This window comes from Zonotrichia albicollis, chromosome 33, assembly GCF_047830755.1.
Source record: "Zonotrichia albicollis isolate bZonAlb1 chromosome 33, bZonAlb1.hap1, whole genome shotgun sequence".
NCBI lineage: Eukaryota > Metazoa > Chordata > Aves > Passeriformes > Passerellidae > Zonotrichia > Zonotrichia albicollis.
The window spans coordinates 1,559,330-1,584,520 of record NC_133851.1 but is presented as its reverse complement, the minus strand read 5'-3'; the positions used below and the strand labels follow the sequence as shown (position 1 = coordinate 1,584,520).

The 25,191-nt window shown below is 64.5% G+C and overlaps 2 protein-coding genes across 2 annotated transcripts in view; both read right to left on the bottom strand.

The window, feature by feature from the left end:
- Positions 1–15,973, bottom strand: part of LOC141726151 (receptor tyrosine-protein kinase erbB-3-like) — a 30,458-nt gene extending 14,485 nt beyond the window's left edge. Inside the window, 17 exon segments of the mRNA XM_074530565.1 lie at positions 440–530; positions 1,268–1,395; positions 1,397–1,423; positions 1,505–1,596; positions 2,550–2,684; positions 3,951–4,150; positions 5,575–5,665; positions 5,746–5,821; positions 5,922–6,040; positions 6,115–6,228; positions 7,328–7,469; positions 8,889–9,007; positions 9,110–9,174; positions 9,758–9,887; positions 10,544–10,730; positions 11,852–12,003; positions 15,480–15,973. Of these exon segments, the coding sequence (XP_074386666.1) occupies positions 440–530; positions 1,268–1,395; positions 1,397–1,423; positions 1,505–1,596; positions 2,550–2,684; positions 3,951–4,150; positions 5,575–5,665; positions 5,746–5,821; positions 5,922–6,040; positions 6,115–6,228; positions 7,328–7,469; positions 8,889–9,007; positions 9,110–9,174; positions 9,758–9,887; positions 10,544–10,730; positions 11,852–12,003; positions 15,480–15,567 (1,956 nt within the window). The 5' untranslated portion in view covers positions 15,568–15,973.
- Positions 15,974–16,950: 977 nt separating this feature from the next.
- Positions 16,951–24,767, bottom strand: RPS26 (ribosomal protein S26). The gene is made up of 4 exons (XM_074530802.1): positions 24,606–24,767; positions 21,780–21,957; positions 19,319–19,449; positions 16,951–17,054 (listed from the first exon to the last, which is right to left on the bottom strand). The coding sequence occupies exons 1-4, from the start codon at positions 24,606–24,608 to the stop codon at positions 17,019–17,021; spliced, it is 348 nt and encodes a 115-aa protein (XP_074386903.1). The 5' UTR covers positions 24,609–24,767; the 3' UTR covers positions 16,951–17,018.
- Between the last annotated feature and the right edge of the window lie 424 nt (positions 24,768–25,191).

The window sequence follows — 25,191 nt, the reverse complement described above, 5'->3', positions numbered from 1 at the left end:
TAAAGGGAAAGGAAGGAAAGGGAAAGGGAAAGGGAAGGGAAGGAAGGGAAGGGAAGGGAAGGAAGGAGGGAAGGGAAGGGAAGGGAAGGGAAGGGAAGGGAAGGGAAGGGAAGGGAAGGGAAGGGAAGGGAAGGGAAGGGAAGGGAAGGGAAGGGAAGGGAAGGGAAGGGAAGGGGAAGGGGAAGGGGAAGGGAAGGGAAAGGGAAAGGGAAAGGGGAAGGGGAAGGGGAAGGGGAAGGGGAAGGGAAAGGGAAAGGGAAAGGGAAAGGGAAAGGGAAGGGGAAGGGGAAGAGAACAAGAACGGGGATGGGAACGGGAAAGGGAAGGAGAACAGGGTTGGGAACGGGGATGGGGACGGGAACGGGGGACGGGGGAAAAGCACTGGGTTGGGGTCCCCGCAGCCCCTCGGGGTCCCTGTAGCCCTCTGGGATGTCCCCACAGCCCCCCCGGGACCCCCCGACCCCCCCCTCTGTACCTGGACACGGGCAGGGGGGTCGCCCAGGCAGTCCCGCAGCAGCGGCCCCACACACCTGTGGGGAGGGAGATGGGGGTCACCCATGGGAGACCCCCCAGCAGAGACCCCCAGGCCCCAAAATGGCACCAGTGAGGTCCTGAGTCCCCAAATCCTGCCCCAAATGATGACCCAGGACCCCTACCCTGCTCCCCAAAGAGGTTTTGGGACCCCCACCCTGCCCTCCATGGGGTCCCCAGTGGGGTCCTGAGACCCCCAATGATGCCCAAGGGGTCCCAAGGAGGATCCCCAGAAAGGTCTTGGGACCCCCACCCTGCCCCCAGCGAAACCCCAGGACCCCCAACCTACTCCCCAAAGAGGTTTTGGGACCCCCAACCTGCCCCAAATGATGCCCCAGGACCCCCACCCTGCTCCCAGTGATGCCCCTGGACCCTCACCCTGCTCACAAAGTGGCTTTGAGACCCCCACCCTCCTCCCAAAGTGATTTTGGGCTCCCCACCCTCCTCCTAAAGAGGATTTGGGACCCCCACCCTGCCCTCCACAGGGTCCCAGTGGGGTCCTGAGCCCCCCCAACCTTCCCGGGGCCCCCACAGAGGCTCCCCAAAGAGCTTTTGGGACCCCCACCCTCCTCCCAAAGAGCTTTTGAGCCCCCCACCCTCCCCTTCACGGCGCCCCCTGAACCTCCCCCATTCCCCCAATGGGCTCCAGACCCCCAAACCTCCCCGGACCCCCCCCAAACCTACCCTGTCCCTCTCTCCCCGACCCCCCCCCGACCCCCCCGGACCCCGCACCCACCCCCGCGTGCAGTTCTCGTGGCAGGGCCGGCACTCGCGGCTCCCGTCGGGGAATTTGTAGATGGGGCCGCGCTCGCCCAGGACCCCGTCGGGACATCGCTCCACGCAGTGCGGCCCGTCGCGATAGTGGGGCGCAGCGCGTGCAGGTGTCGGCGCCCTGCAGGGGGGGGTGGTGACAGTGTGGGGGACACGGCGGGGACACGGCGGGGGACAGCGGGGGGACGCGGGCGGGCCGTACCGAGCCGTTGCAGGTGGCGCCGCCGCCGTCGATGCGCTCGCACTCCGGGTGGCACTCGGTGCATTCGCCGCCCTGCGAGAACTCCCGAGGGTGCCTGAGGGCACAGCGGGGTGTCACCGTGTCACCCTGGGGTGACAGGGACATATCGGGGGGTGACAGGGCCACCGCGACCAGTCCGCACCAGTGCCCAGCCCACCCTGGGACCCCCTTTGTCCCCCCATATCCCCCCCGTGCCCTTCCATGCCCCCCGTGCCCCCCGAGCCCCCCATGTTCCCTCCCGTGCCCTCTTGTCCCTTTTGTCCCCCATGTCCCCCCCCTTGTCCCCTTTGCCCCTCATGCCCCCCTTGGCTTCTGTGCCCCCCATACCCCCTCATGCCCCCCATACCCCCCGTGCCTCCCATGTCCCCTGTGCCCCCTGTGCCCCCCATGTCCCCCCTTGTCCCCTTTGCCCCTCATGCCCCCCTTGGCTTCTGTGTTCCCCACACCCCCTGTGCCCCCCATACCCCCCGTGCCTGCCATGTCCCCTGTGCCCCCTGTGCCCCTCTTTTCCCATTTGTCCCCTATGTCCCCCCGTGCCCCCCCTGTCACTTTGCCCCGTATGTCCCCCCTTGCCTCCTGTGCCCCCATGGCCCCCATAACCCCCTTGTCCCCCTGTGCCCCATGTGCTCTCCATGCCCCCCCATGCCCCCCAAGCCCTCAGTGCCCCCCCATGCCCTTCTTGTCTCCATTCCCCTCATGCCCCCCATACTCCCCTTGTCCCCCATGTCCCCCATGCCCCTGGTGCCCCCCACGCCTCTCTTGTTCCTCTTTTCCCCTTTGTTTCCCTGTGCCCCCTGTGCCCCCCATGCCCCCTGTGCCCCCCCATGCCCCATGCCCCAGGTTCCCCTGTGCTCCTTGTGCCCCCTGTGCCCTCCACACCTCCCATGTCCTCTGTGCCCCCTTTGCCCTCCATGCCCCCCATGCCCTCCACGCCCCCCTTTGCCCTCCATGCCCCCCGTGCCCCCGTGCCCTCCGTGCCCCCCCGGTGCCCCCCGGTGCCCGCTGACCCCCTCGGTGAAGCGGCAGGTGGGCACGCAGACGCCCCTCCTGCTGTAGAAGCGGCAGGACAGGCACTGCCCGGGCCCGGGGCCCCAGCAGCCCTCGGCCGAGCACAGCGGGTCACACACCTTGCCCTCTTGCTCTGGGGGGGACAGGACAGGGACGGGGGTCACACAGGGGGACAGGGGGGCACCCATGGGGACAGCGGGGCTGGGGGCACCGGGGGGTCACTGAGGGGCTGGGGGCACCCAGGGGGCACCCAGAGGCACAGGGGGCTGGGGGCACCCATGGGGACAGCGGGGCTGGGGGCACCGGGGGGTCACTGAGGGGCTGGGGGCACCCAGGGGACAGCGGGGCTGGGGGGCACCCATGGGGGCAGCGGGGCTGGGGGCACCGGGGGGTCACTGAGGGGCTGAGGGCACCCAGGGGGCACCCAGGGGACAGCGGGGCAGGGGGGCACCCATGGGGACAGGGGGGCTGGGGGCACCCATGGGGACAGCGGGGGCTGGGGGCACCCATGGGGGACAGCGGGGGCTGGGGGGCTCCAGGGGGGCACGGGGGACAGCAGGACTGGGGTCACTGAGGGGCTGGGGGGCACCCAGGGGGACCCAGGGGGACAGGGGGGCTGGTGGCACCCATGGGGACAGCGGGGCTGGGGGCACCCAGGGGGCACGGGGGACAGTGGTGCTGTGGGGTCACTGAGGGGCTGGGGGCATCCATGGGGGACAGATTGGGGGCCCCTGGAGGGGTCTGGGGGCACCCAAGGGGTCCCACACCCCCTCCCTATGGAAGAGGCGGGGGGGTTCAGTTCAGTGTGGGGTCTGGGGGTCCCGGTGTCCCCTCCCTTATGGGATGGATGGATGGAGGGGTCTCAGTTTGGGGTCTGGGGGGTCCCCTCGGTTTCCCGCGGGGGTCCCACGTCCCCTCCCTGCAGAAGGCATTGGGGTTCAGTGTGAGATCTGGGGGGTCCCTGTGTTCCCTCCCCTATGGGGACAGACCGGGGGTCTCAGTTTGGGGTCTGGGTGTCCCCGAGGTGTCCCGGGGGGGGTCCCTGTTTTCCCTCCCCTATGGGACAGACCGGGGGTCTCAGTCTGGGGTCTGGGGGTCCCTGTGTCCCCTCCCCTATGGGACGGATGAGGGGTCTCAATTTCGGGTCTGGGGGTCCCCTCGGGTTCCCGTGGGGGTCCCACGCCCCTCCCTGCAGAAGGCATTGGGGTTCAGTGTGAGATCTGGGGGGTCCCTGTGTTCCCTTCCCTATGGGACGGACCGGGGATCTCAGTTTGGGGTCTGGGGGGTCCCTGTGTTCCCTCCCCTATGGGATCGACGAGGGGTCTCAGTTAGGGGTCTGGGGGTCCCCTCGGGTTCCCGCGGGGGGTCCCACGCCCCCTCCCCAGCCCTGCCCACGCACGGCACTTGCTGCGGGGCCGGTTGTTGCGGATGTCGAGGTCGGCGCGGCTGCGGCTGAGCGCGGCCCAGTGCACGGTGTGCAGGAAGCAGAGGCGCCGGTTCTCCGTGATGTACACGCGGCCCGCGCTCACCTCGCGCAGCGAGCGCAGCCCCAGCGACGTCACGTTCTCGTTCTTCATGATCAGCAGCGAGAAACCGCGGCTGGGGGGGAGAGACACCGGAATGGGGGGCTGGGGGGCTACGGGAGATGGGGGGGTCCGGGAGTCAGGGAATGAACGGGGATGAGGGAGGGACACCGGGATTGGGGGGGCTGAGGGAGATGGGGGGGGTCCGGGAGTCGGGGAATGAACGGGGATGAGGGAGGGATACCGGGAATGGGGGGCTGGGGGATATGGGGGACTATGGGAGATGGGGGGGTCCGGGAATTGGGGTGGGGGTCCGGGAACTGGGGGGATGAACCACGGCTGAGGGAGGGACACCGGGATTGGGGGGGCTACGGGAGATGGGGGGGGTCCGGGAATTGGGGTGGGGGTCCGGGAGTCGGGGAATGAACCGGGGATGAGGGAGGGATACCGGGATTGGGGGGCTGGGGGGCTACGGGAGATGGGGGGGGTCCGGGAATTGGGGTGGGGGTCCGGGAACTGGGGGGATGAACCACGGCTGAGGGAGGGACACCGGGATTGGGGGGCTGGGGGGGCTACGGGAGATGGGGAGGGTCCGGGAATTGGGGTGGGGGTCCGGGAACTGGGGGGATGAACCACGGCTGAGGGAGGGACACCGGGGCTGGGGGGCTACGGGAGATGGGGAGGGTCCGGGAATTGGGGTGGGGGGTCCGGGAACTGGGGGGATGAACCACGGTTGAGGAAGGGACACCGGGATTGGGGGGCTGCGGGAGATGGGGGGGGTCCGGGAGTTGGGGAATGAACCGGGGATGAGGGAGGGACACCGGGATTTGGGGGCTGGGGGGGCTACGGGAATTGGGGGGGGTCCTGGAACTGGAGGTGCTCTTGAAACTGGGGGTGCCCCGGGAACTCAGGGGCTCCGGGAGTGAGGGGATGCTCCGGGAGATGCTCCGGAGTCGGGGAATGAACGCAGAGGATGCCCCGGGAGCCACGGGAGGCTCGGAGGAGGAGGGGAAAATGGGGAATTCGGAGATTAGGAATGCGGGAATCAGGGAAAACAGGAATTCGGGCACTGGGAAAACAGGGAATTCAGGGATTAGGAATGCGGGGAATTGGGGGAAAAGGGGAATTCAGGGATTGGGGAAATGGGCGGTTCAGGGATCAGGGAAAACGGCGAATTCGAGGATTGGGGAAATGGAGAATTCAGGAATTGGGAATGCAGGAATTAGGGAATTCAGGGATGCAGGAATTAGGGAAAACGGGGAATTCCAGGATCGGGAATGCAGGAATTAGGGAATTCAGGGATCAGGGATGCAGGAATTAGGGAAAATGGGGAATTCTGGGATCGGGAATGCAGGAATTAGGCAAAATGGGGAATTCATGGATCAGGGATGCAGGAATTAGGGAAAACAGGGATCAGGGATACAGGAATTAGGGAAAATGGGGAATTCATGGATCAGGAATGCCCGGAGGAGCACAGGACACGCGGCAGGGGCTCCTCACTTGTACAGGCTCCGTCCCCCGATGGTCTCGAGGTTGGAGAAGACGCTGAAGTTGTGCATGTGCTTGGGCCACGACTGGATGTTCAGGTACCCTGCGGGCACACCCCCGGGCTCAGGGGGGGGTTCTGGGGGGTCCCAGGGGGCTCCCAGCGCCCCCAGACCCTCTCCTCACCCGTGATCTCCCGCACTGTCCGGAACACGTTCAGCTTCTCGGGGTCCAGCGCTGAGATGTTGCGCCAGGGGTCCCCTGTGGGGCCAGAGGAGGGGTCAGCGGGGCTGGGGCAGGGGGGCTTCACCCCCTAAAACCCCCCCCTGAACCCCCCAAATCCTAAATTCCATCCCTCACCCCTCCAGGCCCGTGATGAGGAAGTCGAGGTTGCCCAGGATCTTGGTGCAGTTGATGAAGGTGTCGATGTTGCTCGAGTCCACGGTTTGGTATTTGCTGCCAGCGCCGGTGCCCTCGCAGGCTGTGAGGGGTGGGCAGGGGTCAGGGGGGTCTCAGAGACCCCAGACCCCCCCCTAGAACCCCCTCATTTCCTACCCTTGGGGCACAGCCCCGCGCAGGGCTCGCAGATCTTCAGCCCGTTCTTCTCCACCTCCATCTTGTCGTTGGGGCAGGCGCGCACGCACGAGCTCTGATCCACCACGAAATTATCTGGGCAGGGGGACAGCGACACCCCGGGGGTCACCTGGAGCCCCCCAGAGCCGGTGTGACGTAAAATCCTGTCTCAGCATCCCCGTTCTTCTCCCAGGCGTGCCAATAACCCATCTCTTCCTCTCCCTTCCCCTTGCTGAGTGCTGGCTGTCAATTTTGGCATTCCAGAAAGGGCACGGAGTGATTGGTGATGTTCAAAAGAGGCCTCTCAGCCCTGGGGAGGACCTTGGGCCATCCAAGTGTCTTTTGTCCCCTCCTGTTCCTGGTTGGTGGCTCCCTGCCCCTTCCCTGCCCCTAAAAGGGTTAAAGGAACAGCAACCACGGGCTCAGGGAGTTCTGTTGGAGCTGGTGCTGCATTAGAGTGGGCCAGAATAAAGCTCTGGATCCAAACCCTCCAGCAGAACCGACTCCTTTCCTTCACCATGGCCTTAAAGCTTCTCCATCAAGGTAAACCTGAGCTCCTGCAAGCCTGGATTCATCCCAAGCACCCAGCTGCAATATCCAGCCAGCCAAAGGTGTCTCTGGGGTGAAACCACCACAGCTGCCACCTTTGGTCAAGCAGCAAGGGCTGGACAAACCCAGGCACGTCCCATCTGGCTATACTGGGATTTAATTCCAATAAACTGATATTTAATTCCAATATTTTGGCGCCCAACGTGGGGCAGCTCCATCCTGGGGGATGGATCAGTCAGGGAAGAGACCCCTGAGGTGGCACCCTCACTTTTGCTGCAATATCCAGCCAGCCAAAGGTGTCTCTGGGGTGAAACTACCACAGATGCCACCCTTGGTCAAGCAGCCATGGCCAGACGAGCCCAGGCACGTCCCATCCAGCTATATTGGTATTTAATTCCAATATATTGGTATTTAATTCCAATATATTGGTATTTAATTCCAATCTTTTGGCGCCCAACGTGGGGCAGCTCCATCCTGGGCATGGATCAACCAGGGAAGAGACCCCTGAGGTGAAACCACCACAGCTGCTGCCGTTGGTCAAGCAGCAAGGGCCAGACAAGCCCAATCCCATATTCCCGTGCTGGGATTTAATTCCAAGACCCCCCAGAGTCGGGTGACCCCCCCGGAGCCCCCCGGGCGCACTCACGGGGGCACTGGCGCACGCAGACACCCCCGTACTGGTACTTGGTGTCGGGGTTGGGCTCCAGCTGGAAGGTGAGCTTGTTGTAGATCAGGGGCTGCGGGCACAGCGGGACGCACGAGCCGCTGTCGTTGAAGTGGCGGCAGGCCTGCGGACGGACAGACGGACACGGGATTGATGGATGGACATGGGATGGACACAGGATGGACATGGGATGGACACAGGATGGACACGGGGATGGACACACAGGGATGGGCACAGTGGGACGCACGAGTCGCTGTCGTTGAAGTGGCGGCAGGCCTGCGGACAGACAGATGGACATGAGATGGACGGATGGACATGGGATGGACACAGGATGGACAGATGGATATGGGACGGACAGATGGACAGGGGATGGGCACAGCCATGGACGTGGGGATGGACATGGAGCTGGACACGGGGATGGACATAGAGGGACGCATGAGCCGCTGTCGTTGAAGTGGCGGCAGGCCTGCGGACGGACAGACGGACATGAGATGGACACAGGATGGACATGGATGGACACAGGATGGACAGATGGGATAGAGGATGGACACGGGGATGGACACACAGGGATGGGCACAGCGGGACGCACGAGACGCTGTCGTTGAAGTGCCGGCAGGCCTGCGGACGGACAGACGGACACTGGGATCGATGGATGGACAGATGGATATGGGACGGACAGACGGACAGGGGGTGGGCACAGCCATGGACGTGGGGATGGACATGGAGTTGGACACGGGGATGGACATAGAGGGACACATGAGCCGCTGTCGTTGAAGCGGCGGCAGGCCTGCGGACGGACAGACGGACAGATGGACATGGGACGGACACAGGGTAGACACAGCCACGGACATGGGAATGGACAGATGGACAGATGGACACAGGGTGGATGGAATGGGCAGATGGACAGGGGATGGACACAGCCAAGGGACACGGGGATGGACGGACAGACGGATGGATGGATGGATGGATGGATGGATGGATGGATGGGATGGACGGATGGATGGACGGATGGATGGATCGGATGGACGGACGGACGGATGGATGGACGGACGGACGGACGGACGGACGGATGGATGGACGGACGGACGGATGGATGGATGGATGGATGGATACAGAGGTGGGTGGATGGAGGGCTGGACAGACAGACAGACAGACAGACAGACGTACAAAGCAGTCCGTCCACAGGGGCCCGGCGCACACACACACAGACAGACACACAGACAGACAGACAGATGTACGAAGCAGTCTGTCCGCAGGGGCCCAGTGCACACACAGACACACACACAGACACACAGACAGACAGACACATGGACAGACAGACGGACGTACGAAGCAGTCTGTCCGCAGGGGCCCGGCGCACACACGCACAGACAGACACACACACAGACAGACAGACAGACACACGGACAGACAGACGGACGTACGAAGCAGTCTGTCCGCAGGGGCCCGGTGCACACACACACAGACAGACAGACACACAGACACACAGACAGACACACAGACACACAGACAGACAGACACATGGACAGACAGACGGACGTACGAAGCAGTCTGTCCGCAGGGGCCCGGTGCAGCCGCCCGCGCACTCCTCGTGGCAGCACTCGTTGGGCGCGCGGCCGAAGCAGCGCCCGTTGCACTGCGGGGCGCAGATGGTCTTGGTCACTGCGGGGACACCGGGGGTCACCGGGGGTCACCGGGGGGGTCACCGGGGGGTCCGGTCCATCCCCACATCCCCCCATCCCCCCGGTACCCCCCGGTTCTCACGTTTCTGGCAGTCGTCGGGGCCCGGCCCCCAGCAGTGGCCGCAGCAGCTCTCGTGGCACGGGGACCTGGGGGACAGAGCCAACAATGGGGTCACGACAGGGGACCCCAAATACAGGGGGACCCCACAGGGACCCCAAACACAGGGGGACACCAAAGGCACCCCAAAGAGACACCAAAGTGACACCACAGGGACCCAGAAACGGGGGTGATGGCAAAGCAAACGGTGACCCCAAAGGGATTCCAAAGGGACTCCAAAGCCCAGGGGTCACCCCAATCCCAGGGGTCACCCCCAAAGTGACCCTAAACTCAGGGGTGACCCCAAAGGGACCTCAAACCCAGGGAGACCCAAAACCCAGGAGTGACCCCAAAGCCACCCCAAAGTCACCCCAAACCCAGGGGTCACCCTACAGTCCCCTCAACCCCAGGGGTGACCCCAAAGCCACCCCAAAGTGACCCCAAAGCCAGGGATGACCCTGAAGCCACCCCGACCCCAGGAGTGACCCCAAAGTGACCACAAACTCAGAGGCCACCCCAAAATGACCACAACCCCAGGGATGACTCCAAAGCCACCCCATCCCGGGAGTGACCCCAAGCCCAGGGTGACCCCACAGCCCCCCAGGTGTCCCCTTTGTCCCCCTGTCCCCGCACGCACAGGCGCGGCCGTTGTCCCTCACGAGCGGCTCCAGCCGAGTGTCCCTCATGATGTCCCTCCACTCCACCGTGTCCACGTGGCACAGCTGCGCGTTCTTCTCGATGTACACCCCCCCCGCCAGGATCTCTGGGGACACGGCGTGACAAAGGGGTGACGGGGGGGTGACAAAGGGGACAGACACCCCCAGACCCGCTTGGCAGCACAGGGACCTTGGGAACTGTCCCTGCTCCAAGGGACAGCACAGGAGACACGGGGGTGGCACTGCCATGGCATGGGGATCTTGGAGGGCACAGAGGGGTGGCAGTGTCCCCAGTCCCAGAGTGTCCCCACCCACCATGGTGTCCCCAAACCCTCCATGATGTCACCAACCCACCATGGTGTCCCCAACTCCCACAATGTCCCCAACCCCATGATGTCCCCATCCCCATGATGTCCCCAACCCCACAATGCCCCCATCCTACCACGATGTCCCCAACCCCATAATGTCCCCAACCCACCATGGTTTCTCCAACCCTCCATGATGTCCCCAACCCTCCATGATGTCCCCAACCCCACAATATCCCCATCCCACCATGGTTTCTCCAACCCACCATGATGTCCCCAACCCACCATGGTTTCTCCAACCCCCACAATGTCCCCAACCCCACAATGTCCCCAGTTCCCCCACAATGTCCCCAACCCCACAATGTCCCCAGTTCCCCCACAATGTCCCCAGTTCCCCCACAATGTCCCCATCCCACCCCGATGTCCCCACCCCGCGTTGTCCCCTCCCGGTGTCACACCCGTGAGCTGGTTGAGGCCGAGCTGGCGCAGGGCGTGCGTGGTGTTGGGGTTGTAGTTGAGCAGCACGAAGAGGGCGAACTTGTCCTCGTAGAACTGCGTGCCGCGGATCACGCGCAGGTTCTGCAGCGGCAGCGCCGCGAACACGTTCATGGCGATCAGGATGTAGCCGGTCACCTCCCGGATGGTCTGCGGGGGACAGGGGTCACCGGTGGCCTTGGTGACACGCCGTGGGGGCGGTGAACCACCAAAGTGGCCGTGTCCTCCCCTTGGTGGCCACTGTCCTCCTTGATGGCCGCATGGTGGACATGCGACCTCGAAACTGGCCATGTCCTCCCCTTGGTGGCCACTGTCCTCCATGATGGCCACATGGTGGACGTGCGACCTCGAAACTGGCCATGTCCTCCCCTTGATGGCCACATGGTGGACGTGCGACCTCGAAACTGGCCGTGTCCTCCCCTTGGTGGCCATGTCCTCCCCTTGGTGGCCACATGGTGGACATGTGACCTCTAAACTGGCCATGTCCTCCCCTTGGTGGCCACTGTCCTCCTTGATGGCCACATGGTGGACGTGCAACCTCGAAACTGGCCATGTCCTCCCCTTGGTGGCCACTGTCCTCCTTGATGGCCACATGGTGGACATGTGACCTCCAAACTGGCCATGTCCTCCCCTTGGTGGCCACAGTGCCCATGGTGGACATGTAACCCCCTCAATGGCCATGTCCTCCCTTCATGGCCACTGTCCCCATGGTGGAAATATGACCTCCAAACTGGTCACATCCTCCTTTTGATGGCCATGGTCTCCCTTGATAGCCATGTCCTCCCCTTGGTGACCTTGGTCGCCATGGTGGCTCTGAACCTCCAAACTGGTCACATCCTCCTTTTGATGGCCAGTGTCCCCATGGTGGCTGTGTCACCTTCGAACTGGCCATGTCCTTCACATGGTGGCCACTGTCTCCATGGCGGACATGCGACATGCCAACTGGCCAAGTCCTCCCCTTGATGGCCACGGTCCCCATGGTGGACATGTCACCTCCAAACTGGCCATGTCCTACACCTGGTGGCCTTGGCTGTGGTCCCCATGGTGGACATGTCACCGCCTCAATGGTCACATCCTCCCCTTGATGGCCACATGTCCAAACTGGCCATGTCCTCCTTTTGATGACCACGGTCCCCCTTGATGTCCACTGTCCCCACGGTGGACACGTGACCCCCAAACTGGCCATGTCCCCCATGATGTCCCTGTCCCCTGGAGCTGTCCATGTCCCCCTCGGTGTCCCCTCGGTGTCCCCTCGGTGTCCCCGGGGTCACCTGGAGGAAGGAGAGGTCCTGCGTGTGGTCGATGAGGACGATCTCCAGGTTGCCCATGACGATCTCGCAGTTGTTGTACATCTTGTGCAGGGTCTGGTACTGGTGCTGGGCATCGCCGGTCACGCTCAGCCCGTTCAGCGTCCCCGCGCACACTGCGGGCACCACTGTGTCACCGGGGCCACCACCGTGTCACCAGGGCCACCACGGGGCCACCAGGGCACCCACAGTGTCACCGGGGCCACCACGGGGCCACCAGGGCACCCACAGTGTCACCGGGGCCACCACATCACTAGGGCACCCACAGTGTCACCAGGGCCACCACATCACTAGGGCACCCACAGTGTCACCAGGGCCACCACATCACTAGGGTACCCACGGGGTCACTGGGGCCACCATGGGGCCACCACAGCACCCACAGGGTCACTGGGCCACCACAGGGCCACCAGGGCCACCACAGTCTCACCAGGGCCACCACGGGGCCACCCGCCGTGTCACCGGGGCCTCCATGGTGCCCCTGTCCCCTCACGGTGCCCCTGTCCCCTCACGGTGTCCCTGTCCCCACCACGGTGGCCCTGTGCCCTCCATGGCCTCCTGGCTATGGCAGTGTCCCCATGGGGTCCCTGTCCTTTCCATGATGTCCCCTGCAAACATCCCTGTCCCCTCCATGATGTCCCCTCACGGTGTCCCTGTCCCCTCCATGGTGTCCCTGTCCCCTCACAGTGTCCCTGTCCCCTCACGGTGCCCCTGTCCCCTCATGGTGTCCCTGTCCCCTCATGGTGTCCCCCCATAGTGTCCCTGTCCCCACCATGCTGTCCCTGTCCCCTCCATGGTGGCCCTGTCCCCTCATGGTGCCCCTGTCCCCTCACGGTGCCCCTGTCTCCTCCATGGTGTCCCTGTCCCCTCATGGTGCCCCTGTCCCCTCCATGGTGTCCCCTCATGGTGCCCCTGTCCCCTCATGGTGTCCCCCCATAGTGTCCCTGTCCCCTCATGCTGTCCCTGTCCCCTCCATGGTGTCCCTGTCCCCTCCATGGTGCCTCTGTCCCCTCATGGTGTCCCCTCACGGTGCCCCTGTCCCCTCACGGTGTCCCTGTCCCCTCATGGTGTCCCTGTCCCCTCACGGTGTCCCTGTCCCCTCCTCCGCCGTCCTTGCCCCCCACCCCCGTCCCCACCCCTGTCCCCCCGCGCCGTCCCCGCCCCGGTTCCTCCCCCGCCGCTCCCTCGCCGTTCCCGGCTGCCCGAACCGGCCGGGCGAGCCTTGCGCAAGGCGGGCGCCCCGGGCTGGGCCCCCCCGCCCCGCCACGCCCGCCCGGACTTCGGCCCCGCCACCGCCGCCGCCCGGGCCCGCGGCCGCCCCGGCTCCCCCCGGGCCCCTCGGTGTCCCCCCGGTGTCTCCCCCGTTCCTGGGGTCCTCTCAGTGTCCCCCCAGTTCCCAGGGGAGCAGGGTGGGCTCGGTGTTCCCCCCGTGTTCGGGGGCGCAGGGTGGGCTCGGTGTCCCCCGTTCCCGGTGTCCCCACCCGTTCCCGGGGTCCCCTCGGTGTCCCCCTAATTCCTAGGGGTGCGGGGTCCCCTCGGTGTCCCCTCAGTGTCCCCCCCAGTTCCCGGGGTGGGCTCGGTGTCCCCCCAATTCCCGGGGGCTCGATGTCCCCTCGTTGTCTCCCCCGTTCCGGGGTCCCCTCCGTCTCTCCCTCGTTCCCGAGGTCCCTTCAGTGTCCCCCCCGTCCCGGGGTCCCCTCAGTGTCCCCCCGTTCCGAGGTCCCCTCGTTGTCCCCCCCGTTCCGGGGTCCCCTCGGTGTCCCCTCGGTGTCCCCCCCGTTCCCGGGGGCGCACAGATCCCCCTTTGTGGCACCGCACAAAGCCGCGATTGTGGCGGGCGGCACCGAGGGGGGGGGGACCCGAGCCCCCCAAACCGGGACCCCCGGGGGCACCGAGGGCTGCGGGTCCCGCCAGACGTGACTCAGGCCCCGGCGCTCAAAGGCGGCTTTGTCCGGCCCGGGACCCTCCGGGGGCGGCCGCGGAGCTCGGGCCACGCTCGGGAAGGGCCCCCCCGCCCCGGCCGCGCTATTTGAGCACGGAAAGGGCTAAAAAAAGGTCCCAGCTGCGATGGCAGCGGCCCCCGGCCCCCGCCGGACCGGGGATGGGCACGGGGGGCCCGGGACGGGGGCGCCGCGACCCCCGGGAGACACCGGGGGGGTCCCCAGAGGGTTGGGTTGGGGGGGCACCATCCCGCCCATCCCGGGACCCCCGAACGCGCCGGTGGATCATTACCGGGGTCCCACGGCGGGGTTGGGATTGGGACTGGGGGGTTCGCGACCCCCGGGTGCACCTGCCCGCGGGGGTGGGGGGCGATGCTGGAGCCCCCTCCCCACCCCGGGCGCCGCGGCGGCGGCGGGAGCGGGCGTTATCAGCGCCGGCAGCTCCGGCACGTCCCCGCTATCAGCCGCGTGCCACGGCGGCCCGGAATAGCACCGGGGGGCACCGGGGGGGCACCGGGAGGGGCTCGCTGCGACCTCCTGCCCTCGGCACAAAGCGGGCTGTGTGTGCGGCCCCGAACAAAGGGGGCTCTCAGAGACCGGGATTTGGGGGGAGCGGGGCCGGGGCCGCTCCCCGGGGTGTCCCCAGGGTGTCCCCGAGCCCCCCGAGATGTCCCCGGGGTGTCCCCGAGGTGTCCCCGAGCCCCCCGAGGTGTCCCCGCACCCCGCGCTGTTCCCTCTCTCCCGGTTGCACCCAAATCCCGTGGGTGGCACCGGAGGCGTCGTGGGTGGCACATGGAGCGGGGGGCACAGCGAGGGGTCCCCCCGGTGTGCCCCCCACCCCCGGGCACCCCCGGGGCACCACCGGGCACCCCCGCGGTTTCGGGGCGGCGCCGGCCCCACCTGCGCGTCCAGCGCTCGCTGTTTTTCCTTTGGGAATTGAAAAACAACTCCCGGGCGGCCGCGGCCCTTCCGGGGTTCCGGGGTTCCGGGGCGGGCAGGGCCGGGGGTCCCTCCGGGGGTCCCCCCGTGAAGGATCCCCCCCGTTCCCCTCGGGGGTCCCCCAAAGGCATCGCCGGGCCCGGTCCCGCAGCCGAAAATAGCCCCGGGCAGCTGCGGGGCCGCAGGTGCGGGACCGGGAGGGGCAGCGAGAGCGGGACCGAACCCCGAGAACGGGAACTGAAAACGGGACCGAGCACGGAACGGGGCAGCGAGAGCGGGACCGAGACCGGGACGGGGCACCGAGAGCGGGGCCGAACCCCGAGAACGCGAACCGAGAACGGAACCGAGCACAGGAGGGGGCACCGAGCCCCGGGAAGGAGCCCAAGAGGAGCCACCGAGCCCCGGGACGGAGCCCGGGAGCGGCCACCGATCCCCAGCCCCGCCGGAGCCGCGGTCCCGGAGCGGTTTCAGTGCCGGTCCCGGTGCCCCGGAGCCGAGCGGTCTCCCCGGGACAGCACCGGGAGCTCCCGGGACGCCCCCACAGAGGAAGCGCCCGCGGGAATTGCCGGGATTGGATCGGATCGGGTCCGGTACCGGCGGAACCGGCACAGCAGCACCGCCGCGACCCCCGAGCGCTCCGGTGTTTCCCGGTTCTCCTTCGCCGAACGCCGCGGCGCAGCCCCGGTTCCCCCGCTCCCGCCGGTGCCGGTGCTCACCTGCCTGCGCCGAGCCGGGCGCGGGGAGCAGCAGCGGCAGCAGCAGCAGCAGCGCCCGGGGCCGCTCCCGGTGCCGGTGCGGCTCCATCGCGGCGCCCCGGTAGCGGCGGAGCGTGCCCGGGAATGCACCTGGCGCGGGGCCGGGCCGGGCGGGGCCGGGCCGGGCGGGGCAGCCCCGGGAACGGGGAGGGGGAACGGGGACACCGCGCTTCCCTCCCCGCCCCGCCCCGGGACCCGCCCGGGGCACCGGCACCGCCACCGTCCGCCCCCGCCGGGACCGGCCCCGAGCGCGCCCCCGGCCCGGGCCGGGTCCCCCCGAGATCCCGGTCCGGTGCCCCCCTAGACCCGTTCACAACCCTCGGTCCCGGTCCTGGAGCGAATTCGCCCCTTCGAGCACCCGGCCCGGTTCCCCCGGTGTCCCCTCAGTCCCGGTGCAAAGTTCGGCCCCCGAGCCACCTCCAAGGCCCGGTCCGGTCTCCCGGTGTCCCCTCCAGACCCGTTCACACGCCCCGGTTCTGCCGCCCCCCGGTCCCGGCCCCGGAGCAAAGCTCGCCCCTCCGAGCCCCCGCTCCGGTTCCCCGGTGCCCCCCAGCCCCGCTAACCCCGGTCCTGGAGCAAAGTTCGCCCCTCCGAGCCCCCGGCCCGCTCCGGTTCCCCGGTGCCCCCCAGCTCCGTTCACATCCCCGGTTCTGCCGCCCCCCGGTCCCGGTCCCAAAGTTCGCTCCCCCGAACCCCCGGTCCGGTTCCCCGGTGCCCCCCAGTCCCGCTCACCCCGGTCCCGGTGCAAAATTCGCCCCTCCGAGATCCGCTCCGGTTCCCGGTGCCCCCCCAGCCCCGTTCCCGTTCCGAAATTCGCTCCCCGAGCCCCCAGCCCGGTTCCCCGGTGCCTCCCCTGTCCCATTCACACCCCCGGCCCCACGGAGACCCCTCCCCAAAAAACGGACCGAGGGGGTTTTGAACCATTGAAGCCCCCCCAAAACACGGGGAGGGGTCGGGACCAACGGAGACCCCCCCGAAACACCCCCAAAACGGGGGGGCCTGACCCCAAACACCCCCAAAACGGGGGGGCCTGACCCCAAACACCCCCAAAATGGGGATGGTCTGACCCCAAACACCCCCAAAACGGGGGGGTCTGACCCCATCACGACCCCTCCCCCAGGTCGGGGCAGCTCCTGGATTTGGGGTGAGGGGTCCCCCCTGGAATGAGGGGGCTGAGACCCCCTCAGGACCCCCCAATTTCCCCCCAGGACCCCCCAAATTTAATCCCCCAAAAAAACCACGGAGCCACATTTGGAGCTGCCCCCTCCTCAAGATTTGGGGTGACCCCAGCTCCCCCCCATAACCAGGGGGCTGAGACCCCCTCAGGACCCCCCAAATCCCCCTCAGGACCCCCCAAATCCCCCCCAGGACCCCCCAAATCCCCCCCGGACCCCCCAAATCCCCCCCGGACCCCCCCAAGGACGGAGCCGGCTCGGGGCAGATCCTTTATTGACTCTGGGGGTCTCTGCCCTGGGGGTCCCGCGCGGGGCCGGGGTCTCCTCACATGGGCTTGGGGGGGGGCCGGGGGGCTGCTCCCTGCAGAGAGAACCCAAAGTTAGGGGGGCCTGGGGGGGGGGGGGGCACAGAGACCTGGGACCCCCCCCAAAACCGTGTGGGACCCCCCCAAACCCTTCCAGGACCCCCTGGGACCCCCCAAAACCATCTGGTACCCCCAGACCCCTCCAGGACCCCTCTGATCCCCCCAGATCTCCCCAAGGACCCCCAGACCCCCCTTCAGGACACCCCCAGACCCCTCCCAAACACCCCTGGGACCCCCCAAGATCTCTTCTAAACACCCTTGGGACCCCCAAAACTCCTCAGGGACCCCCCAGACCCCTCTGGACCCACGGTAGAGTAGAAGTGGAGTGGGGGGCTGCAGTCCAGAAACCCCCAGACCCCTCCAGGACCCTTCTAAACACCCTTGGGACCCCCAAAACTCTTCAGGACCCCCCCCCTAAACACCCCTGGGACCCCCTAGACCCATTGGGGACCCCCCCAAACCCCTCGGGGATCCCCCCAGACCCCTCAAGGACCCCCAAAACCCTTCAGGAACCGCCCCCAAACCCCTCCTAAACACCCCTAGGAACACCCAAAACACCCCAGGGACCCCCCAAACCCCCCGGGGACGCCCCCAGACTCATGGCAGGGCAGAAGCGGGGCGGGGGTGTGTGGTCTGGAACCCCCCCAGACCCCTCAGGGATCCCCCCCAGACCCTTCAGGGACCCCCAAAACCCTTCAGGAACCGCCCCCAAACCCCTCCTAAACACCCCTGGGAACCCCCAAAACACCCCAGGGAGCCCCCAAACCCCTCGGGGACGCCCCCAGACTCACAGCAGGGCAGAAGCGGGGTGAGGGGGGTGCGGTCTGGAACCCCCCCAGACCCCTCCAGGAACCCTCAAACAGCCCTGAGACCCCTTGGGGACCCCCCAAAACCCCTCAGGGACCCCTCCAAAACCCTTCAGGGACCCCCCCAAACCCCTCAAGGACCCCTCCAGACCCTTCAGGGACCCCCAAAACCCTTCAGGAACCGCCCCCAAACCCCTCCTAAACACCCCTGGGAACCCCCAAACCCTTCATGGACCCCCCAAAACACCCCAGGGACCCCCCCAAACCCCTCGGGGAGCCCCCAGACTCACAGCGGGGCAGAAGAGGGGTGAGGGGGGTGTGCAGTCTGGAACCCCCCAGACCCCTCCAGGAGCCCTCAAACAGCCCTGAGACCCCTTGGGGACCCCCCCAAACCCCTCAAGGATCCCCCCAAACCCCTCAAGACCCTTCAGGGACCCCCCCAAACCCCTCAAGGACCCCTCCAGACCCTTCAGGGACCCCAAAACCCTTCAGGAACCGCCCCCAAACCCCTCCTAAACACCCCTGGGAACCCCCAAACCCTTCATGGACCCCCCAAACCCCCCTGGGAACCCCCAAAACACCCCAGGGACCCCCCCAAACCCCTCGAGGATCCCCCCAAACCCCTCAAGGACCCCCCCAAACCCCTCAGGGACCCCCCCAAACCCCTCAAGGAACCCCCCAGATCCTTCAGGGACCCCCAAAACCCTTCAGGAACCGCCCCCAAACCCCTCCTAAACACCCCTGGGAACCCCCAGAACACCCCAGGGACCCCCCAAAACACCCCAGGGACCCCCTAAACCCCTCGGGGACGCCCCCAGACTCACAGTGGGGCAGAAGCGGGGCGGGGGCGTGTGGTCTGGAACCCCCCCAGACCCCTCCAGGAGCCCTCAAACAGCCCTGAGACCCCTTGGGGACCCCCCAAACCCCTCAGGGACCCCCCCAAACCCCTCGGGGACCCCCCCAGACCCCTCAAGGACCCCACCAGACCCTTCAGGGACCCCTAAAACCCTACAGGAACCGCCCCCAAACCCCTCCTAAACACCCCTGGGAACCCCCAAAACACCCCAGGGACCCCCCAAACCCCTCGGGGACCCCCCCAAACCCCTCGGGGACGCCCCCAGACTCACAGCGGGGCAGAAGTGGGGTGAGGGGTGTGTGGTCTGGAACCCCCCAGACCCCTCCAGGAACCCTTAAACAGCCCTGAGACCCCTTGGGGACCCCCCAAAACCCCTCAGGGACCCCCCCAAACCCCTCGGGGATCCCCCCAAACCCCTCAAGGAGCCCCCCAAACCCCTCAGGGACCCCACCAGACCCTTCAGGGACCCCCAAAACCCTTCAGGAACCGCCCCCAAACCCCTCCTAAACACCCCGGGGACCCCCCAAAACAACCCCAGGGACCCCCCAAACCCCTCAGGGACCCCAGAAACCGTTCAGGGACCCCCCCCCAGACTCACGGCGGGGCGGAAGCGGGGCGGGGGCGTGCGGTCCTTGCGGGCCTCCCGCGAGCGGTTCCGAACCACCTTGCTGTGGATGGCGCAGCTGACGCAGTAATGCAGCTTCACATAGAGCTTGGGCAGCACGTAGGCTGGGGAGGGGGCAAAAAGGGGGTCAGGGACCCCAAAAAACACATCCAGGGACCCCAAAAACCCCAAAAACGAGATCCAGGGAACCCAAAAACCCCCAAAAACACACCCAGGGACCCCAAAAACACACCCAGAAACACCCTCAGGGCAGCAATGCAGCTTCACATAGAGCTTGGGCAGCATGTAAACTGGGGAGGGGGCAAAAAGGGGGTCAGGGACCCCAAAAACCAAACCCAGGGACCCCCAAATCCAAACCCAGGGACCCCAAAAACCAAACCCAGAGACCCCAAAACCCCCAAAACCGAGATCCAGGGAACCCAAAAACCCCAAAACCCCACCCAGAACCAGCCCCAAGGCAGTAATGCAGCTTCACATAGAGCTTGGGCAGCACGTAAATTGGGGAGGGGGCAAAAAGGGGGTCAGGGACCCCAAAAAACAAACCCAGGGACCCCCAAAAACCAAACCCAGGGACCCCAAAATCCTCAAAAATGAGATCCAGGGACCCCAAAAACACACCCAGAACCACCCTCAGGGCAGTAATGCAGCTTCACACAGAGCTTGGGCAGCACGTAGGCTGGGGAGGGGGCAAAAAGGGGGTCAGGGACCCCAAAAACCCGATCCAGGGATCCCAAAAACCCCAAAAACGAGATCCAGGGAACCCAAAAACCCCAAAAAACACATCCAGGGACCCCAAAAATGAGATCCAGGGAACCCCAAAACCCCAGAAACCAAACCCAGGGACCCCCAAAACCCCAAAAACCAAACCCAGAACCAGCCCCAAAGCAGTAATGCAGCTTCTCATAGAGCTTGGGCAGCACGTAAATTGGGGAGGGGGCAAAAAGGGGGTCAGGGACCCCAAAACCCAAACCCAGAGACCCCAAAACCCCCAAAAAACAAACCCAGGGACCCCAAAAACCCCACCCAGAAACACCAAAACCAGTCCCAGGGCAGTAATGCAGCTTCACATAGAGCCTGGGCAGCACGTAGGCTGAGGAGGGGGCAAAAGGGGGTCAGGGACCCCAAAAACCAAACTCAGGGACCCCCAAAACCCCAAAAAACAAACCCAGGGACCCCAAAAATTAGATCCAGGGAACCCAAAAACCCCAAAAACCAAACCCAGGGACCCCAAAAACCAAACCCAGAACCAGCCCCAAGGCAGTGATGCAGCTTCACATAGAGCTTGGGCAGCACGTAAACTGGGGAGGGGGCAAAAAGGGGGTCAGGGACCCCAAAAAACAAACCCAGAGACCCCAAGAACCCCAAAAAACACACCCAGGGACCCCAAAAACACACCCAGAAACACCCTCAGGGCAGTAATGCAGCTTTACATAGAGCCTGGGCAGCACGTAAATTGGGGAGGGGGCAAAAAGGGGGTCAGGGACCCCAAAAACCAAACCCAGGGACCCCCAAAACCCCAAAAACGAGATCCAGGGACCCCAAAACCCCACCCAGACCCAGCCTCAGGGCAGTAAAGCAGCTTCACATAGAGCTTGGGCAGCACGTAGGCTGGGGAGGGGGCAAAAGGGGGTCAGGGACCCCAAAAACCAAACTCAGGGACCCCCAAAACCCCAAAAATGAGATCCAGGGATCTCAAAAACCTCAAAAATGAGATCCAGGCATCCCAAAAACCCCAAAAATGAGATCCAGGGACCCCAAAAAACACACCCAGAAGCAGCCCCAGGGCAGTGATGCAGGGGTGGGCAAGGGGGACAATTTTGGGGGGACAGTGGGGCTGTTTGGGGGTGACAGAGGGAGCAGGGTTGGGCCTTTTGGGGGGGTCAAAGAGTCCCAATTTTAGGGGTGACAAAGGGGCTATTTTGGGGGCAAAACGGGGTATTTTGGGGGAACCATGGGGCTATTTTGGGGGCACAAGAACAGTTTTTTGGGGTGAGCAAACTGCAACATTTGAGGCAACAAAGGGACAATTTCCAAGTGACAAAAGGACTCTTTTCAGAGCCAACCAGGATTTGATTTTTGGGGTGACAGAGGAGCAATTTGAAGGTGACAAAGGCACTATTTTGGGGGTGACAATGGGGCTATTTTGGGGACACCAGAACAATTTTTTGAGGTGAGCAGACTGCAATATTTGGGGTGACAAAGGGACAATTTCCAAGTGACAAAAGGACTCTTTTCAGAGCTGCGTTTTGGGGTGACAGAGGCACTATTTTGGGTGACAATGGGGCTATTTTGGGGGCACAAGAACAATTTTTTGGGGTGAGCAGACTGCAATATTTGAGGTGACAAAGGGATGCTTTCCAAGTGCCAAAAGGACTCTTTCCAGGGCTGAGCAGGGTTTGATTTTGGGGTTGCCAGCCCTGCACCCCACACTCACAGTCGAACACGCTGGCCTCGGAGATGTCCCTGACAGCTGCGGCCTCCACGATGTTCCTGATGACGAATTTCTTGATGGCCTTGTCCTTGGGCACGCAGCGGGCGCAGTTGGTGCAGCGGATGGGCTGCACGTGCCCGCGGCCCTTCTTGGCACGGCCGTTGTTCCTCCTCTTCTTGGTCTGCGGGGGGAGAAAGCGGGATTAACCATGGGATTAACCATGGGGAGAGCGGGATAAACCACGGGATTAACCACGGGGAGAGCGGGATAAACCACGGGATTAACCACGGGATTAACCATGGGGAGAGCGGGATTAACCACGGGATTAACCACGGGGAGAGCGGGATTAACCATGGAGAGAGTGGGATAAACCACGGGATTAACCACGGGATTAACCACGGGGAGAGCGGGATTAACCATGGGATTAACCACGGGATTAACCACGGGGAAAGCAGGATTAACCACGGGGAGAGCGGGATCAACCACGGGATTAACCACGGGATTAACCATGGGATTAACCACGGGGAGAGCGGGATAAACCACGGGATTAACCACGGGATTAACCACGGGGAGAGTGGGATAAACCACGGGATTAACCACGGGGAGGGCAGGATTAACCACGGGATTAACCACGGGGAGAGCGGGATAAACCACGGGATTAACCACGGGGAGAGCGGGATAAACCACGGGATTAACCACGGGGAGAGCAGGATTAACCACGGGATTAACCACGGGGAGAGCGGGATAAACCACGGGATTAACCACGGGGAGAGCGGGATAAACCACGGGATTAACCATGGGATTAACCATGGGGAGAACAGGATTAACCACGGGATTAACCACGGGATTAACCACGGGATTAACCACGGGATTAACCACGGGATTAACCACGGGATTAACCATGGGATTAACCATGGGATTAACCACGGGGAGAGCGGGATAAACCACGGGATTAACCATGGGATTAACCATGGGATTAACCACGGGGAGAGCGGGATTAACCACGGGGAGGGCAGGATTAACCACGGGGAGAGCGGGATTAACCACAGGATTAACCACGGGATTAACCATGGGGAGAGCGGGATGGAGCCCAGATCAGTGCCAGAGAGCCCGGGATTGAGCCCAGGGAGAGCAGGATCAGCTCCAGGATTGACCACAGGATCAAACACAGGGAGATCAGGATTGAGCCCAGGATCAACCCCAGGATGAACCCCAAGACTGAGCCCAGGATGGAGCCCGGGATTGAGCCCAGGCAGAGCAGGATCAGCTCCAGGATCAAGCCCAGAGAACCCAGGATCAGCCCCAGGATCAAACCCAGGATTGAGCTCAGGATCAACCCCAGGGAGAGCAGGATCAGCTCCAGGATTGACCACAGGATCAAACACAGGGAGATCAGGATGGAGCCCAGATCAAAGCCAGAGAGCCCCAGGATTGACCACAGGATTGAGCCCAGGATGAACCCCAGAGAGTCCAGGATTGACCACAGGGAGAGCAGGATCAGCTCCAGGGTTGACCACAGGATCAAACACAGGCAGATCAGGATTGAACCCAGGATCAGCCCCAGAATGAACCCCAAGATTGAGCCCAGGGAGAGCAGGATCAGCTCCAGGATTGACCACAGGATTGAGCTCAGGATCAACCCCAGAGAGTCCAGGATCGGCCCCAGGATCGAAACCAGGATCAACCCCAGGGAGAGCAGGATTGAGCCAAGCCCCAACCCCACAGAGCCCAGGATCAGCCCCAGGATGAACCCCAGAACTGAGCCCAGAATAAAGCCCTAAGAGATCAGGATTCCCCACAGAGAGGCCAGGATTAGCCCCAGCATTAACCCCAGGATGGACCCTAGGATCGAGCCCAGAGAGGTCAGGATTGAGCCCAGGATCAACCCCTGAGAGCCCAGGATTAAGCCCAGGATTGAACCCAAAGAGATGAGGATTGAGACAGGGACTGAGCCCAGGATCAGCCTCAGAGAGCCCAGGATCAGCCCCAGGATGAACCCCTGAAAGCCCAGGATTAACCCCAGGATTGAGCCCAGGGAACTCAGGATCAACCCCAGAGAACCCCAGGATGAACCCCATGAACAGCCCCAGAGAGCCCAAGATTGAGCCCAGGATAAACCCCAAGGAACTCAGGATCAACCCCAGATAAACCAGAATGAACCCCGGGATTGAGCCCAAGCTCAGCCCCAGAGACCCTCCGGGATCCCTCATTCAGAGCGGCCTCAGCCCCATAAAAACCCCACAGACTCCCCCAAGTCAGCCCAGTCAAAACTACCCCGAGGGCCATAAAAATCCTAAAGAACCTAAAGATTTCAGCCTCATAAAAATCCCATAGATCCCCCCGGATCAGCCCCGTTAAAGTCGCCTCCACTTCCATAAAAATCCTAGAGAATCGAAAGATTCCATCCACAGCCTCACATCCTTCTCTGATTCCCCCCAAATCCCCTTGGAGACCCCAAATGCCCCCCAAAAGCGCCCTCAGCATCCCCTGTCCCCACATCCCCTTTTGAGCTCCCCAAATTCCCCTGGAGACCCCAAATCTCGCCCCAAAAAGCCCACTCGGCATCCCCTGCCTCGCATCCCTCTCTGATCACCCCCAAATCCATCGAGAGACCCCAAAATCCCCCTCATCCCCCCCTGCCCCACACGAACCCCCCCCAAACCCCTCTGTGCCCCTCCCACGCTCTCCCCGCCGCTCCCGCACCCCCTCCTCTGATCCCCCCGTGCCCCACACGGGCTCCGCGGCCCTTTCCGAGCCCCCTCGGGCCCCTCCGCGGCCCCTCCGCACCCCCCGGCGCCCCCCGGGCCCTCCCGGCCACGCCGCGCTCACCATGGCGGCTCTGAGGGAGAACCGGAAGAGGCACGGCCGCAGCACCGCCGCGCTTTTATCCCTCCGCTCCCTCCGCCCGGAAGCGCCGCCGCCGCCGCTCCTGTTCCCGAGAAGGCCTCGCAGCGGCTCCGTCCGAGGTACCGCTGCGAGTGGGGTGGGCGGAGAGCGGCGGGAGTTGGGGGGCAATTAACGGGAGCGGGGATGGCGTAGGGACTATTTTTCCTGCGGTAGGCGGAGGGATCCGCGCAGAGCACGCGGTAAAAAGTTCCCGCGCACTGCGTGTGACGTCACCCCGCAAGGCGCGCGCGCCGCGGGGGCTGCTGGGAAATGTAGTCCGGAAAAGGGGCGGGGTCCTCTCCCATCCATGGGGGACCCCAGTGACGGGGGGGTGTCCCCAAGGTCCTGTGTCCCCTCTGGGGTGTCACCAGTGTCCCCTCCTCCATCCCTGAGTGTCCCCAATGGGTTCCCCCAAACCCCCTAAGGGAGACCCCCAATGTCCTCTGTCCCCATTTCTGGGTGTCCCCAATGTCCTTTGTCCCCTCCTGGGTGTCCCAAATGTCCCCAAAAAACCCTAAAAGAGGCCCCA